Source organism: Condylura cristata, unplaced genomic scaffold (assembly GCF_000260355.1).
Source record: "Condylura cristata isolate star-nosed mole 26May11 unplaced genomic scaffold, ConCri1.0 scaffold00017, whole genome shotgun sequence".
NCBI lineage: Eukaryota > Metazoa > Chordata > Mammalia > Eulipotyphla > Talpidae > Condylura > Condylura cristata.
This window is the reverse complement of record NW_004567118.1, coordinates 5,131,797-5,148,613: the sequence shown is the minus strand read 5'-3', so window position 1 is coordinate 5,148,613 and position 16,817 is coordinate 5,131,797. Positions and strand designations below refer to the sequence as shown.

At 38.3% G+C, this 16,817-nt stretch overlaps 1 protein-coding gene across 2 annotated transcripts in view; it reads right to left on the bottom strand.

The window, feature by feature from the left end:
* The window catches only part of FBXL20 (F-box and leucine-rich repeat protein 20), a 70,151-nt gene that overhangs the window by 32,997 nt on the left and 20,337 nt on the right, over window positions 1-16,817 (bottom strand). For both annotated transcript variants that reach the window (XM_012726474.1, XM_004684255.2), the window contains exon 2: window positions 893-954. In XM_012726474.1, coding sequence (XP_012581928.1) covers window positions 893-954 — 62 coding nt within the window. The remainder of the gene's footprint in view (window positions 1-892; window positions 955-16,817) is intronic.

The window sequence follows — 16,817 nt, the reverse complement described above, 5'->3', positions numbered from 1 at the left end:
AGCACTATGAAGCCATCCACAGCCACTGCAGCAGTCAGTTCATCCCTCCATCAGGGAGTGACCCACACAGCTCAGCAGACTTCTCCTGTCTTTCCTGCGGCTCCCCTCAGCAGAGTGTTTCAATAGATCTTCCTGTTCTGCTCCCCACTACATCTCTGGCCTACACACCAGCTCTTGTATGCATAAATAAGTAAATCTTAAAAAAAAAAATCTCCAGTGTTCCAACTTAAGAAGTGATGCACATATTATCACCCTTCTATAACATTCCTCTTTTATCCAATCTCCCCAATCATGGCTACTCATTTCCATATCTTAGAGAAGGTACTGTGATTCCTTGCCTTTCTTCCCAAATCCTGTCATGATAATGTATTAAGCTAGTATACAGTTATTTAATTCCTCCCTGTAACCAATGTCCAGGGTGAGGAAGATAGAATTAAGGAGGGAAGATTCACCCTTAAGTATAATACAGGAAAGCTTCAAGTGATTTTTGCCTTTTAATCTTTAAAATAAAGGGCTGTGATCTTCTATAGATTGCATTTTTGTGTAATATTTTGTTGCAAACATAAGTTATTTCATAGACATCAGAATTACTTCAAAAAATGGACACTATAAAAGAAGCTATCTCTTTCACATTACATGAAATAATGTAAGGGGGAAATCATTCATAGATATTTTGGGTGGGGAAAAAATTTTACTAAATTAAAACACTAAAATATCTTGATTCATACTTAGAAAATAGAGTAAAATTGTTTAACAAAATAATGAATAGTTAAAATTTCAAATAATCCAGATCATATTTATGAAAATTAGCAACAAGTCTGAAGGTTTTAGAATAGGCAAACGTAATAAATACCAAACCTCCCACCCCCACAAAATTAATACTCATACTTACCGTAAGAGAAGTTCTTTGGGAAGTTTTTTATTGATTACAGCTTCATCACTATTTGAGAACATCTGCAAAAAACAAAATCATTATGACAAGTTACTTAATATTCTATTATCTTCAACTTATCAGTTTAGAGTTGATCTTTTTTAGAGAGAGGTAAATAACTACAGAGTGTATTACAAGCCAAAATCATATTTTCAAAGACTCAACTGAAAATCATCTTCCAGACATTTTCTTTGTGCCTTATCTTTAGAAAAAAATGAACTAAAAGCAGTCAGGATGACATATTCCAGGGACTATTTTAGTATTTGTGTATTATTTACATTGGCTCTTCATACTATGCCTCATGTTCACTTTACATGTAAGGAAACTGAGTTATGAAAGGTTACTAGCTTAAAAATCCCATCACAATGGAGGGCACATTTTAAAAATCCATTAAAGTAAGGTGATACACAAAATCTAACTCACTTTACTTACTCAAGGAGATGTTCAGAAACCAGGTATAGGGAACATTTTCTTTGAACTATGTATCATTCTAAAAACTGACAGTACTTCATAACCACCACCTTATGCATTCTTGTACATACAGTAATGAAACAACCCACATTGGCTTTTTTTTATAAAAGATTTATTTATTTAGGCCCTCCCTGGTGGCGCAGCGGGTTAAAGCACAGCACTGAGAATCTGAAGCCACTTCCGCATGAGTTCGATTCCCGCCTGCCGCCTGCCCCGGAGGAGACCACATGGCGAGCCAGACCTCTCCTGACCCGCCCGCTGCTCCCCTCAGCAGTGTACTTCGTCGATCTGCCTGTTCTGCTCCCCACTCTGTCTCTGGTGAAGCCTCTCACTGCCCCTGAGCCTCTGGCCTGTACCCCAGTTCTGTATGCACAAATAAATAAATCTTTAAAAAAAAAAAAGATTTATTTATTTATACATACAAGAACTGGGGTACAGGCCAGAGCTGCAAAGGGTGGGGTGGGATGAGAGGACTCACCAAAGACAGAGTGGGGAGCAGTAACAGATAGAGCTACTGAAATATTGTGCCAAGGGGAGCAGCAGGCAGGTCAGGAGAAATCTGCTGACCCATGTGGGTCACCCTCCTGACTGGAGATAGAACTTGTGCTGCAGTGGGGCTTCAAACAGCTTCACAGTGCTGTGCGTTAACCGCTGTGCCCCTACATTGGCTACTTTCAAACAGTTGCCATTTTTCCCACAAAGGGGATCAGAACTATAAACTTTTCTAGAAAACTGCACTGAAAAAGAAAAAAGAAAACACACACACACACAACAAATAGCTATACCCAATATAAAGCAGGATAAAATGACAAATACATCATTAATGCTGAGACAAATAGGTTCAGGCCCATTATTAAATATTATTAAATTATTAAATAAATGTTCAGAGATTCCTTCTGACTTCAAGCAATGAATACTTATTGACCATTCGTAACCATCAGGCACTTTTCTAGGTAATGAGATACAATGACAATAAGACTATCTTTGCAGGTGGGAAAGATGCACGGGACTATGGTGATGACACACGGGTGAATTGGTAGTGGGAAGTAAACAGGTGTTACAACCAAGATGGAAAAAGGCACAAAATGAAGAATGATGTAAAAATAAATTTAAAAAAAAAAAAGAGAGAGAGAGAGAGAGACTACCTTTGCACTTAGGCAGCAGCAGCTCTACAAGAAAGGAGAAATAATACTTCACTAGTTATCAGAGATGAAGGCCCAGATAAATGGGACAAGAGAAACAACTGTTCATTTGCTGATATGTAACCTATGTCTTAAAGAAAGGTCAGAAGGAAATTTGGGGGGGCCCTCACTGGTGGTACAATGGGTTAGGATGCAGCACTGCATGTTAGCCACAGCCGCTTCAATGCAAGTTTGATTCCCCACCTCACAGGTGACCCACATGGCACAGCAGACCTCTCCTGACCCGCCCGCTGCTTCCCTCTGCAGTGTACTTCATCGATCTGCCTGTTCTGTTCCCTACTCTGTCTCTGGAGAATCCTCATTGCACCTTTAGCCTGTACCCCAGTTCTGTATGCATTAATAATTTTTTTTTTAAAAGGACATTTTTTAGGGGAAAAGAAGCTAGGAACATGTAAAAACCTGGAGGCGTACCTGAAGGTCTTAGAATTTCATGCTTTAAAGAATGGAGACACAGACGAGGTAGAGAAGTAATAAATAGAATGTACGTCCCCTTCAATTTCAGGTATTAAAAGAGTAATTATTTAAATTTTTCTAATAATTATAAAAATCTATCTTCTAGCCAAAAGAAAGGCTCTGTAAGAGCATGTCTGCCACCATATTTCCAGAACTGAGCACAGAGCATGAGACACTGCAGGGACTAAACAAGTCTAATTAGTGAACTCTTAAGTGCATGGTAGGATTAGATGGTGAAATTATTATATCAGGCTAGAAATTTGAAATAATTAGAGGAACCTAAAGCAACTAAACTCTGAACTGGTAGCAAGAAGATAAGTAGGAATATACTGAAATCATTTTTAAGTAAAAAATTATGCAAGTCTCTTGGTGATGGGAAACCTGTGGGGATTACAATTGAGATGGAAAAAAAAATGTACAAAATGATGTAAAAATAAACTTATAAAAAAAAATTATTTAAGTCTCTTTACCATTACAGGAAAGACAGTGGAAATGGGAGCGGGGAGGAGGAACTAGAGAAAAGGATCTTTACAAAAGTAAGGATGAAGACTTGATGGTGGAAGTCAGTCATCTACCAAGTTTCTGTATAGATGTAGCAAGCAGATTATCTTATAACAGAAGTAATGCCATATATTTGCCTGATTACTGTATTTTGGGAAATTATATGACACCAAAGAATCATCTGTTTCCCTGTAATTTCTGGAAACCCATTACTGGATATTTAAATAAAAATCCCTCTTCTATACAGCATTCTTTCAAAATGAAGCCATATTTCCTGGGATTCATATTATCTGAAACAACATGGTTTCTAGATGCCACACCATGATGATCACTCTCCAATGGGTATACATACATACTTACAGGAAAACATCCCATAAAAGATTTACAATGTATTTTAAAAGCTGAATAATCAAGGGTGAATGACACAAATAATAATGTCTTGCAAATGTAGACTTTACAGAGTTGGACAGCCAAACAAACAAACACATGTATCATCAGTGTGAGAAAGTTTGGGGAACAAGGGCATCTGTAGCTATTATACAAACATAGCATCTACTAGACCATACCCACATCAAATCCATGAAAAGCAAAAGAATAATTTTTAGATTAGGAATGCTAAATTCTTTATTTTATATATATGCAAAGTACTCTTTGAAATGCTACATATCTGGCCCTCCCTGGTGGTGCAATGGGTTAGGATGCAGCACTGCAAGCTGGCCACAGCTACTTCAGTGCAAGTTCTACCCCCAGCCCCAGAGGTGACCCACAAAGCATGGCAGATCTCTCCTGAGCCACTGGCTGCTCCCCTCAGCATTGTACTTTGTTGATGTGCTTGTTCTGCACCCCACTCAGTCTCCGGTGAAGCCTCTCACTGCCCCAAAACCTCTGGCTTGTGCCCCATTTCTGTATGCATAAAGAAATAAATCTTTCTTTAAAAATGCTACATATCTCATCTAATAGGGCATTTTGTTCACTTGACTATGCACAGTAATAACACAGTAATTAATAAAAATATAAATGGTATGTTGTCCCCATAACTTCTATAATTCTTGATATATAAAAGAAGCAAAAAACACACTCAACAGCTAATTTTGCCCTTACTTCAGCCTTTATAGACTGAATACTACTGTCTCTGTAGTAGCATAAAGGTATAAAGAGAAAAGGCAAAGTCAGTATCCTAGAAGGATTTGGGAGATACAAGACATGTATCTAGGTTTGCATTTCCCTCTCCTTCTGTTTACACATAATTAACACAAGTTTCCAAGACAGGATAAGATCACTGGTTGACAAATTGTGGTCACCTGAACATCAGCATCAAGCAGAACTTGTTAGAAACATGTATTCTCAGGTTACACTCAAGACCTACAGAATTAGAAACTGAAAGGGTCCATGTATCTTAAGCAAGCCCTCCAAGATAGATGCTTCCTTAAATTATAAGAATGGACAGATAAGTAGACTGAGGTTTTCAGGAACCCCCCCCAATTTACAATTCAAACTCCTATAATCAAAGGACCTAACTATTTGAAGTGACATACATGTCAGTGGAGCTCAGACAATAATCCTAAAGGCAGTCCAAAATCATTCGAGATGTTATCTAGGAAATCCATAAGGCATTTGCTCCAGTTTATGATATTTGTAAAACATATTTCACAGAAGCAGATTATATGTTTTAGATATTTCCTATTTCAACTAAATCCAAACTGTATGATATGTGTGCAAAAATATAAAGGATGACAAAGCCAACAGGTGAAGGTTATAATGCATTACAATGAATGATTTTAAATATAATAGCAGTAGAGGGTGTGACTGTTCAAACATTTGACATTCTTAGGTAACCTGGCTTTTTATTAACACAGGGTCACATTGCTATGTATTTTTATTAACTATTCATGAACAATTACAAGGAAGTGATCAGGAGCAAAACAGGGGAGCAACTAGATTTTTTTGTCCTCTACTTCAAGGTAGGACATCAGCACCTAATCAAGCAAACATACTGCAACAGTCCTGTCTTCTAGGAAAAGGACATTCCCTTTTCCTTTTTTTTTTTTTCTTCTTTTTATGGAGGTTAACATTAGTTTAGGACATTTTATTAATAATCAGGTTTTTTAGAGAGTGCCTTGATTTGACATATATTAGCATTTATATTGTTCTGTATACAACTATATTGCTGTTCTAAAAATTAACTGAGAAATACAACTTTGAAGCTACTTACTACAAATACATCATCAAAGAGTCCCTGAATAGTGAGAAGCATTTTTTTTGCTATTATTTTAGCTTTTCTGTTTTGTTTTGTTTTATAAAATATGCACATTCAAATGAGCAACACCTTATTGGTTTTGGGATCAATTTACTAATGTAATAAAGCTAAATGCTCAGCACACAAACAAGACCAGGAAACCAATAAGAAGCTTAAGATAAGAATGGGATGGGTAATGACAGATCAAACAAAAGTAGAAGAAAAGGAATACGGACGTTCTCAACAGTGACCCCTGCTGATTAAATTAGTTACCAACTCTAAGAAAGGAAATTAAAGATCTGACTTATTCAACCTTTATAAAAGATAAATTGTTAAGTGAATATTTTGTAGAGAACACTAATTACCCCAATAAGTGTTTCCTAGAATTCCTAATTTTCAAGTATCAAAATATGGAAAGATGATATCATTCCCCTTGCAGCTTGACAGGTGAGGTTATTCAGTTCAGTGCAACAGGATATTAAAAAAAGGTTATGTATGTAAATTTGGACATGTCCTTAAAGAGGATGTGTCCCTTCTTTGCCTTCCTGATTTACTGCTTGAAATGTGACTAGGATAAGTGAACTTCAAACTTCAAGTTGTATCATGAAATTGAAGGACAGTTTTGTTTTAAGACTTACTTTTTTAATTTATGCATAAGGAACTGGGTTGTAGGCCAGAGTTATTGGGGGTGGGGAACTAAGAGGATTCACTAGAGACAGAGTGGAGAACAGAACAGGCAGATCTACTGAAATACACAGCTGGAAGGAGTTTTAAAGACAAACAGAAAACTAGTTAAAAACCTCAGGTGGGCCCTCCCTGGTGGCGCAGCAGGTTAAAGCACAGCACTGAGAAGCTAAAGCCATTTCTGCATGAGTTCGATTCCCGCCTGTCCCGGAGGTGACCACATGGTGTGGCAGACCTCTCCTGACCCACCCGCTGCTCCCCTCAGCAGTGTACTTCGTCCCGCTGTTCCCCCAGCAGTGTACTTCGTCAATCTGCCTGTTCTGCTCCCCACTCTGTCTCTGGTGAAGCCTCTCACCGCCCCTGCGCCTCTGGCCTGTACCCCAGTTCTGTATGAACAAATAAATCGTTTTAAAAAAAAACAAAAACTCAGATGATTCCAGAAAGTAGGCCTCTGGACTTTATGTGAAAGAAAAATAAACTCCCAACACACTTAAGCAATTTTAAATTTGAGCCTCAGATACATGCAGCTACGCTAACTTACAAAGGTATTTTAATTTCAAAAGGTATCTTGTTTTTTGCAAGATGAAAAGCATTCTGGAGATTGCTTCACAACCAATGTATCTTGTATACTGAAAGATAACTAATGATGGAGGATTAAGAATAGAAAGACTGGAGAGGACACTACAAGGTCAGAAATCTTTTCACTCATAGAAGGGGTTATCATTAGCTTAAGCCATTAATCAAGTTATGGAAACCAAGACCCTTAGGGCTCAAACACCCAGATCAGGAGGCACAACATCCAGACAGGTGTCAAACTATTGCAGGGAGTGTCAAGAGCACAGACCTAAAGGTGAAGATAAGGGGATTTCTAAAAAAAGATTTATTTATGCATAAAGAACTGGGATACAGGCCAGAGGTGTAGGGGCGGTGAGAGGATTCACCAGAGACAGAGCAGGGAGCAGAACATGTAGACTGATGAAGTACACTGCTGAGGGGAGCCAGCGGGCAAGACAGGCAAGTTCTGTTGTGCCATGTGGATCACTTCTGGAGCCAGGAATTGAACTTGCACTAAAGCAGCTGTGACTATCTTGCAGTGCTGTGCCCTAACCCCTTGAGCCACTAGGGAGGGCCAAAATCTTTGTTTTAACTGTAAATCTAGTAGGTAGGTTTCTAAGGTCTCTTCACTTTTTATCTCAATAGTAGAGAGCTTTGAAAAAAATAATAAATTCAATGTTACCCTCAGTTTAGCAAATAAAGTCGGCACAGAAACAGACTGAATACCATTATAACAAATAACTTCTTTTATAAAATATAGGAAGAAACAAAAATTTGTAATTGTAGTTTATGACTCACTGGTTACATTAAAATTCTTATCAAAAAGCAATCACTTTTTTCACTATCATGGTATTTAATTTGCATACAGCATTTTAACAGGTTGGTAATATAATTTACATACCATAAAATTCACTGCTTTTAAGCTTATATTCAATAACTTTTAGTAACCTTATAAAGTTATGCATCAATCACCAGAATTCAGTTTTGATGAATTTCCATCACCCCAAGAACATCCCTCATGCCCGTTTTAAACAATTCCAAATTCTAGCAATCACTAAACTACTTTCTGCTTCTGTATATTTTCATTTTCTGGACATTTTTATAAAAAAAGAAATGATGTCACCTTTGCATCTGGCTTTTTAAATGTTTTTGAAGTTCAGGGCCCTCCCTGGTGGTGCAATGTGTTAAAGCACAGCACTATGAAGCTAATTGCAGCCACTGCAGCATGAGTTCCATCCCCGGCCAGGGAGATGACCCTCATGGCGCAGAAGACCTCTCCTGTTTCGCCTGCTGCTTCCCTCAGCAACATGCTTCAGTCACTCTACCTGTTCTGCTCCCCACTCTCTGTCTGGTGAATCCTCTCACCCCTTGCACCTCTTGCCCACACCCCAGTTCTTGTATGCATAAATAAATCTTAAAACAACAACAACAACAACTCCTTTTCTCACTGAATTGCCTTTGTTGAAATCTTTATTGAAAATCAACCCTATCCATGTCTCAAAAAATTAAGAAAGGAAATCAACTAACCGTAAAAGTAATTACTGGTTTTTGGATTCTCAGTACTGTTCCATTAATCTTTATTTATATCTTTATGCCCATAACTCACTGTCTTGATTACCACAGAAGCTATGTTCTGAGTTAAGTCTTCTTACTTCATTTTTTTCAAAATCACTTTGAAAATTCTTCAATCTTGGGCCTCCCTGGTGGTACAAGGAATTAAGTCTCAGTACTATGAAGCTATGTGCAGGCACTGAAACAGGAAGCTGACCCACATGGCGCAGCAGACCTCACCTGCTCCCCTCAGCAGTGTATTTTAGTAGATCTCCCTGTTTTTCTCCCCAGTCTGTCTCTAATGAATCCTTTCATCCCCCCACACCTCTAGCCTATACCCCAGCTTTTATATGCATAAATTTTTTTAATAAGAAAATTATTGAATCTTTGAGTTTCCATGTAAATCTTAGAACCAGTATGCCAATTCCTGTCCCTGAAAAAAGTCTGCTGCAATTTTGAAAGATTGCATTAATTCCATAGAACAGCTTTGAGAAATCTGTCATCTTGCTAATCACAAGTATGGAAAACATCTCTATATTTATTAAGGTCTTCTGTTATTACTCTTAGTAATGTCTTATTAATTCCAGTGCCTTTTGTCACATGTACTCCTAAGTATCTTATTATTTTATTTTTTTTCTACTTTCTTAAGATTTATTTATGCATACCAAAGGTATGGAGGGTAAGAAACAGATTCACCAGGGACAGAGTGGGGAGCAGAACAAGCAAATCTACTGAAATATACTGCTGAGGGGAGCAGCTGGTGAGACAAAAGAGGTCTGCCCGTGCCTTGTAGATAAGCTTCCTGAGCTGGGGATCAAACTCATGCTGTAGTGGCTGCTGATAGCTTCATAATGCTGAGACTTTAACCCCTGTGCCACTAGGAAGGGCCATATTATTCTTTTTGATGTTACTGTGAATTCTATTTTGGCTTTGAATCAAAAGGTGGCTTTTTACACAGCAGAGTTGAATCTTATTTTTTTTTTTTTTAAAGATTTATTTATTTATTCATACAGAACTGGGGTACAGGCCAGAGGCTCAGGGGCGGTGAGAGGCTTCACCAGAGACAGAGTGGGGAGCAGAACAGGCAGATCGACGAAGTACACTGCTGAGGGAAGCAGCGGGCGGGTCAGGAGAGGTCTGACTCGCCATGTGGTCTCCTCCAGGGCAGGCGGGAATCGAACTCATGCGGAAGTGGCCTCAGATTCTCAGTGCTGTGCTTTAACCGGCTGTGCCACCAGGGAGGGCCTGAATCTTATTTTTTATTCAGTCTTACAAACTATGGTTTTGATTGAAGTGTATCATTTACTCACATTTAATGGAACTGATGCATTCTGTCTCTGGTGAATCTTCTCAACCCCCCTCACCCCCACCCACACACTTTTGGCCTACACCCAAGCTTTTGTATTTGTTAACTTATGCATACAAGAACTGAGATCCAGGCCAGAGGTGCAGGGGTTAAGAGGATTCACCAGATAGAGAGTTGGGAACAGAACAGGCAAATCTACTAAAATACAGTGCTGAGGAGAGCAGCAGGTGAGATAGGGAGGTCTGCTGAGCCATGTGGGTTAGCTCCCTAGCCAGGGACTGAAGTTGAGCTGCAGTGGCTGCAGACAGTTTCACCGTGCTGTTTTACCCCTTGTACCACCAAGGAGGTCCACATAAATCTTTAAAAAAAACAAAAACAAAAATGAGCTTTCATAGATGTTACAGAATTGCTGTGAAAGGGGAGGCGCGTCACCTTGCCTTGCCTGCAGGACTGGTTGCCATAGTCTGTACCCTTATTCACATGCATCTACCTTGGATTAGAATTTCCAGCAGGCCATTAACTCAACTTCCTGAATGGGGAGACCTCGGTAGGAGGAAGGAGTAAGATAGAACTATATTAAAGGTAGAGGAAAGGAGAGGTAGGGAAGATGAGTAGAGAAGGGAGAGTTACGTAGGGTCTCTGTTCCTGCCACCTTTAGCTGTCTAGGCAGAAATAATCCACCTAGTGGAGCTGCCTTAAGGTATGACAACCTTTTGAGCCTCAACTGCCTTGCTTTGGCTGAGTGTTTGCCCATGAGGGGACAGGTGAATTTTCAGTTTGTCTGGGAGTCTATTATTTGACATTTTTCTTTTTCTCTCTCTGTGCCAATTAAAGATCTCTGCACACATGAAGAGTCTGTTTCTTTGCCTTTGTGCATGTGGATGACTGGACCTTAGAAAGAAGAACAAAATGGTATTTTTCCCCTTTAACTTTTTGGAGTCCCTGGGTACACCTCCAGTTAATGGATTTCATTTTATTTCCCCTTCTGGCAACAAAGAAATCCAAAGTTGAAACTGCAGATATTTTTTTTAATTACTTTTTTCCTGTAAGTAATTTTTACTGATGGTGCCATTCCCTCAATGAACCCCAGATGTTTTTCCAATTGGCTGGTTTTCTTGCCAGAATCTAAGAAAATATTTTTGTGCGGTTAAATAAACTTAAAACAAGTCTGCATTTCTTCCATCCAACATTTTGCCCCAGTAGAAATATAATTTCTTTTTAGAAGCAAAATAATTCCAGTGCATTACCATTTCATGACTAAATTAATCCTAACAAATAAATTCCTAGATAAAAACATATCTAGGAATACATCTAGAAAACTGACATGTAATTTAAAATGTCATGGTGACACAGGAATTAAAGTCTCCTGGTGGCACAGGAGTTAAAATCTCAGTACTATCAAGCTATCTGTAGACACTGAGGCATAAATTCTATCCTCAGCCAGGGAGCTAACCCACATGGAGCAGACCTCTCCTGTCTTACTCACTGCTCCCCTCAGCGGTGTATTTCAGTAGATCTGCCTGTTCTGCTTCCCACTCTGCCTCTTGTGAATCCTCTTAACCCCTGTATCTCTGGCTTATACCCCAGTCCTTGTGTGCATAAATAAATAAAATATAACTCTATCCCAATAAAAGTCTCAATGACATTCTTCAAAGAAACAATAAATATCGATGAGATTCATATGGAATCACAAAAGACCTCAAACAGCCAAAACTCTCATGACTAAAAAGAGAACAGAGGCATCACAATCCCAAACTTCAAGCTATACTACAAAGCCATAATAATCAAAACTGCATGGTACTGGAATAAGAACAGACACACAGACTAGTGAATTCGAATAGAAAACCCAGATATAAACCCAAAGGTTTATGGGCAGCTAATCTTTGACAAAGGAACAAAGAAGATACAATAGACAAAGAAAGTTTGTTCAGCAAATGGTGCTGGGAAAACTGGGAAGCTGCATGCAAAAAAAAAGAAAGAAAGAACGAAAGAAAGAAACTAGATCACTACCTCGCACCATGCACAAAAAACAACTCGAAGTGAATTAAAGACCTAGACATAACAACAAAAACCATAAAAATACCTGGAAGCAAAGATGGATGAAACACTACACGACATACACCTCAGTAACATCTTTGAAGATACAGCACCCAACACAACAATAGTGAAGGAAAGGATAAACAGATGGAACACATCAAGTTAAAGAGCATCTGTACAGCAAAAGAGATTACAAAAAACAAACAGACATCCCACTGATTGGGGGAAAATATTTTCACACAAAACTAGTGATAAAGTATTGATTGTGAAGATCTACAGAAACTGATGAAATTCAACAAAAATAAACTCCATCAAAAAATGCACAGAACAACTAAAAAGACACTTCTCCAAAGAGGAAATGCAGATGACCAGCAAGCATATGAAAAAAATGTTCAACATCACTTGTAATAAGGGAGATGCAAATTAAAACCACAATGAGATACCACCTCACCCCAGTGAGAATGGCACATCTTCAAACAACTGGCGACAACAAATGTTGGTGAGCATGTGGATCAAAGGGAACTCTCCTGCACTGCTGGTGGGAATGCAAACTAGTACAACCACTATGGAAAGCTGTTTGGAGGTTCCTCAAACTGCTAAACATGGAGCTTCCATATGACCCAGCAAATCCCACTCCTAGGTATCTACCCAAAAGACACAAAAACACTGATTCAAAAAGACAAGTACACCCCGATTTTTATTTACAATAGAAAAGACATGGAATCAACCCAAATGCCCAAAAGTTGATGACTGGATTAAAATGATGTGGTATGTATACACAATGGAATATTACTCAGCAATCAAAAAAGATAAACACATGCCTTTTTCAGCAACATAGATGGAGCTGGAAAAGATCATGCTTAGTGAAATAAGCCAGAAAGAAAAGGAAAAATACCAGATGGTTTCACTCAGCAGGAGTATAAAGGACCAGGGGAGAAAATAATAGTAATAATGAACAGTTACACACCAGAGACATTTTACGGGGGTTGAGTGGGGAATGAGATCACAAATGGAGGAGGGGGAAGTTCACTGGACTATGGTGATGGCACACAGGTGAACTAGTGATGGGAAGCCCACGGGGATTACAACTGAGATGGAAAAAGGCACAAAATGATGTAAAAATAAACTTTTATTTAAAAAAATTCTTACTCTCTTAAAAACCTAAGCTTATTCTATTAAATGTATTCATAGTCAACAATACATAAATACATAAATAAGATCTTTAAAAAGTCAAATTTTTGCTTTGAACACCATCTAACAACTAATTCTGCATGCAGTTTTCTTTTATCCTGACTTATGTTTACTTAACTAAAATCTACATCCTCTATATATCAATTCATTGTTCTCAGTCTAAATAAGGTATATACACTTTCATTCTGCTCTTTACTGAGTAGTCTACTTACTCGGCTTTAATTATCCCCAGTAATATTCAAGGACCATAAGAACTCCGTGAACTCTGATGAACCACAGGCTATGATTGGAACCCATTGTGGATACTCTTCAATCATCGAGATTTTCCATGCCCTGCTGGAAACTTCTTTTCGAATTATGAAGTTAAGGAAAATAAATGAAAATTCCAAGTGGGGTTATAATTATATGTGCTTCTCCTCCTTCTCTATCACTTACCCCATATACCTTTTAGTTACAGCAAAAATTAATGGGATTCAATTAAGAATTAACACTTATTTAGCTTGATCTCAAATTCCAAAATTCCACAACGCTTGGTAAATCAAGGAAAAAGAAGGTCTGATTTCCTCATGTACAAATTCTAGTCTAAATGTGCCAGAAACTGAAAACTGGCAGAACCAATGGAATTTTTCAAAACATATGTCAGATAGTAATTTTACAATTCACTCACAAATACACATTGTAAATCATCTTACTGCTATGGAAATATTTCCAAAGCAATAATATTTTCACACAGCCAAGCTACTTGTTTGTAGGAAAATCATTCTGTTTCAAAAGTACACAGTAGATATCCTAACTGCATGTTATATTTTACAATTGAAAGGGGCCAGAAGAAACAGTAAAGTGAAAAGAAAGAAATAGCTTTGAGAGTCATTAAGGAAAAGTGATACCAAGTCCAAGGGCAAAAACATCTGTCAAACTTCTAAAGATATGATATAAATAAGGCAGTGGTGTTATTATTAACAACATAAAAAGATGTATGATATAAATGTGTCTTTGGCTGGTACTAACTGATATATATGTGGAAAAGGGTCTCTGTAATGTGCCATGTAACTTAATTAAAAAAAATTTACTTATGCATACAGAACTGGGTGCAAGCCTAAAGTTGCAGGGATTCACCAGAGACAGTGGGGAGCAGAACAGGCAGACTCGCTAAGTACATGGCAAAGGGGAGCAGCATGGGGCAAGACAGGAGAGGTCTGCTGAGCCACATGGGTCACCTCCCTGACCTGAGCTCAAACTTTTGCTGAAGCAGCAGTGGCTAGCTTCATTCATTTGTTGGCTGTCCTGAGCTTTAACCCACTGTGCCACCAGGGAGGGCCCATGTAACTTAATTTTTATATAAAAGTCAATGGAGGCAAGAACTTTCTAGAAAACATCAGGGCTGTCCTTAATTGTGTATGCCCAGTATCAAATCTTCTGATAATCACTCTATTTTTCTAAATATGTTTTATCAAATTTAGTCTCCTGACATCCTGCCATGGAATACAAGTACTTTACCTCCTACCTCTACCTTCACTTTCCACATCACATATAATTTTACCATCTTTGTTTAAATTAAGAGTCAATGTGAACGTAGGACTGGACAGAGGCTATTTGGTGAGTCAAGCAGAGCAACAGGATTATGCATGCCTCCCAACAAATTAATGACTGCCTCCCCCCACACCTACTTTCTGTATGTTTAGCTTTTCCTCAAATGCTACAAGTGTTACATGTCTACCAATATTTTGTAAGTGCTCAAACACATTAGATACTGTTTTTTTCTAACGCTGCACCCTCCCAGAACCCTTTTTTTCTTTTGCTTCACTCTGTTGGGGTATCCTCTAGATGACTTACATGGCTGTCATCTTCAGCTCTCCAATGATTCTTGTCTTTGAATTCAGCTTCCTGGATCTAGTATCTTCTCCCTCCCTAGTAGTTAAGGTCACGTCCCTTAATAGTTATTTATTTACACACATATGGTCATGGGAACTGAAATGTTAGGGTTACTAGCCTATCTAAACATACAAAGCTTTGTTCTCGATTCACATTTGATTGATAATTCAACTGGGAATAAAATTACAGGTCAGAACTCCTTTCCAAAGAAGACAGTTATTTGATAAATTTTAAATTCTGAACTTCCTAAGTTACTGCTATGATATCCAGTGCCACTCTGACTGGCCCTTTGAATGCCACCTTTATTCCTTCCAAAAGCTTATAGTGTAATCTGTGTAACTCTAGTTGGTCTGTGTCTTTCTTACTGTTCTGTCAGCTCTTTCAATGTGTAAATCTATGATTAAATTTGGAAAATGCTCTGGAAATATTTTTGGTTTTTTTTCTATTTTCTCTGTCCTCTCAATCTGGAATTCCCATTAGTTAAATATTAAACCTCCAGATATAACTTTTATTTTTAAAATTATCTTCTCCTGTTTCATTAATCATTTTGTTCTAATTCCTAGATTATTGCTTCAACTTTACTTCCAATCTTTACTTCTAATTTTTTGGGGGAGAAGAGAAAGTTACCATCTTTTTCATTCCCAAAAGTTATTTCTCATTTGTTGATTTAAAAGTAACATCCTGGGTGGGAAGAGTGCACATGACATGGGTGAATTGGTGGTGGGAAGTCCATGGGGGTTACAACCGAGATGAAAAAATGCACAAAATGAAGAATGATGTATGTATGTTTGTATGTAAAGAAACATCCTGATCTTTCTTTTTAAGATGGAACATATCATTTCTTAGAGATTAATGCCACTCCTTTCCCTCTATCTGCTGTCATTTTGCCCCTCTGTACTCTGCCTTGTCTCTCTGTTATTCCTCTCATTTTAGAGACCTTCCTATTGATAATATTAAGAAATTAAATGGAAGTTGACTGATTTCAAAGATCCACCATTCATTTAATTTCTTGGCTCCCCATCTCCATCCTTCTCATTTATGATGTTCCTGGATTTAGAACCCCTAGTCTCTATTTTCTTAGAGAAAAACATTTCCAGTTTCCTAGCAGGTGAAGTAGCTTACAGACACTTATATAAGACTTTCAACCATTACCTACACTTTTAATATCAAATTTCATTATCTTTCAAGAGAATTTTTGCTGCATGATATGAAGTCTTTTTGTTTTTTTAAAGATTTATTTATTTATTCATACAGAACTGGGATACAGGCTAGAGGTAGAGGCAGTGAGAGGATTCACCAGAGACAGAGTGGGGAGCAGAATAGGAAGACTGATGAAGTGCACTGCTGAGGGGAGCAGTGGGTGAGGCAGGAGAGATCTGCTGTGTCATGTGGGTCACCTCCAGGGCTGGGGGTCCAACTCGCACTAAAGTGGCTGCAGCTCTTTTGCACTACTGCTCTTTAACCTGCTGCACCACCAGGGAGGGCCCAATATGAAGTCTTTCGTATGTTGTGTTGAGTAAATCTGCTTGCTTGTCTCTGCAGACAATCCAGGACATGTGCTTTCCTCCACCTGACTAAACAAAACACTTAACATTCTTCTATCCATTTCAAAACTTTTATTTTTTTTTTAAGATTTATTTATTATGCATACAAGAGTTGTTTTAAAGCCAGAGGTACAGGGGAGTGAGAGGCTTCACTAGAGACAGAGTAGGGAGCAGAAAAGGCAGTTGGACTGATATACACTGCTGAGGAGAGCAGTGGGTAAGACAGGAGAGGTCTGCTGTGCCATGTGGGTCATCTCCTGGACTAGGGCCAGGGATTGGACTT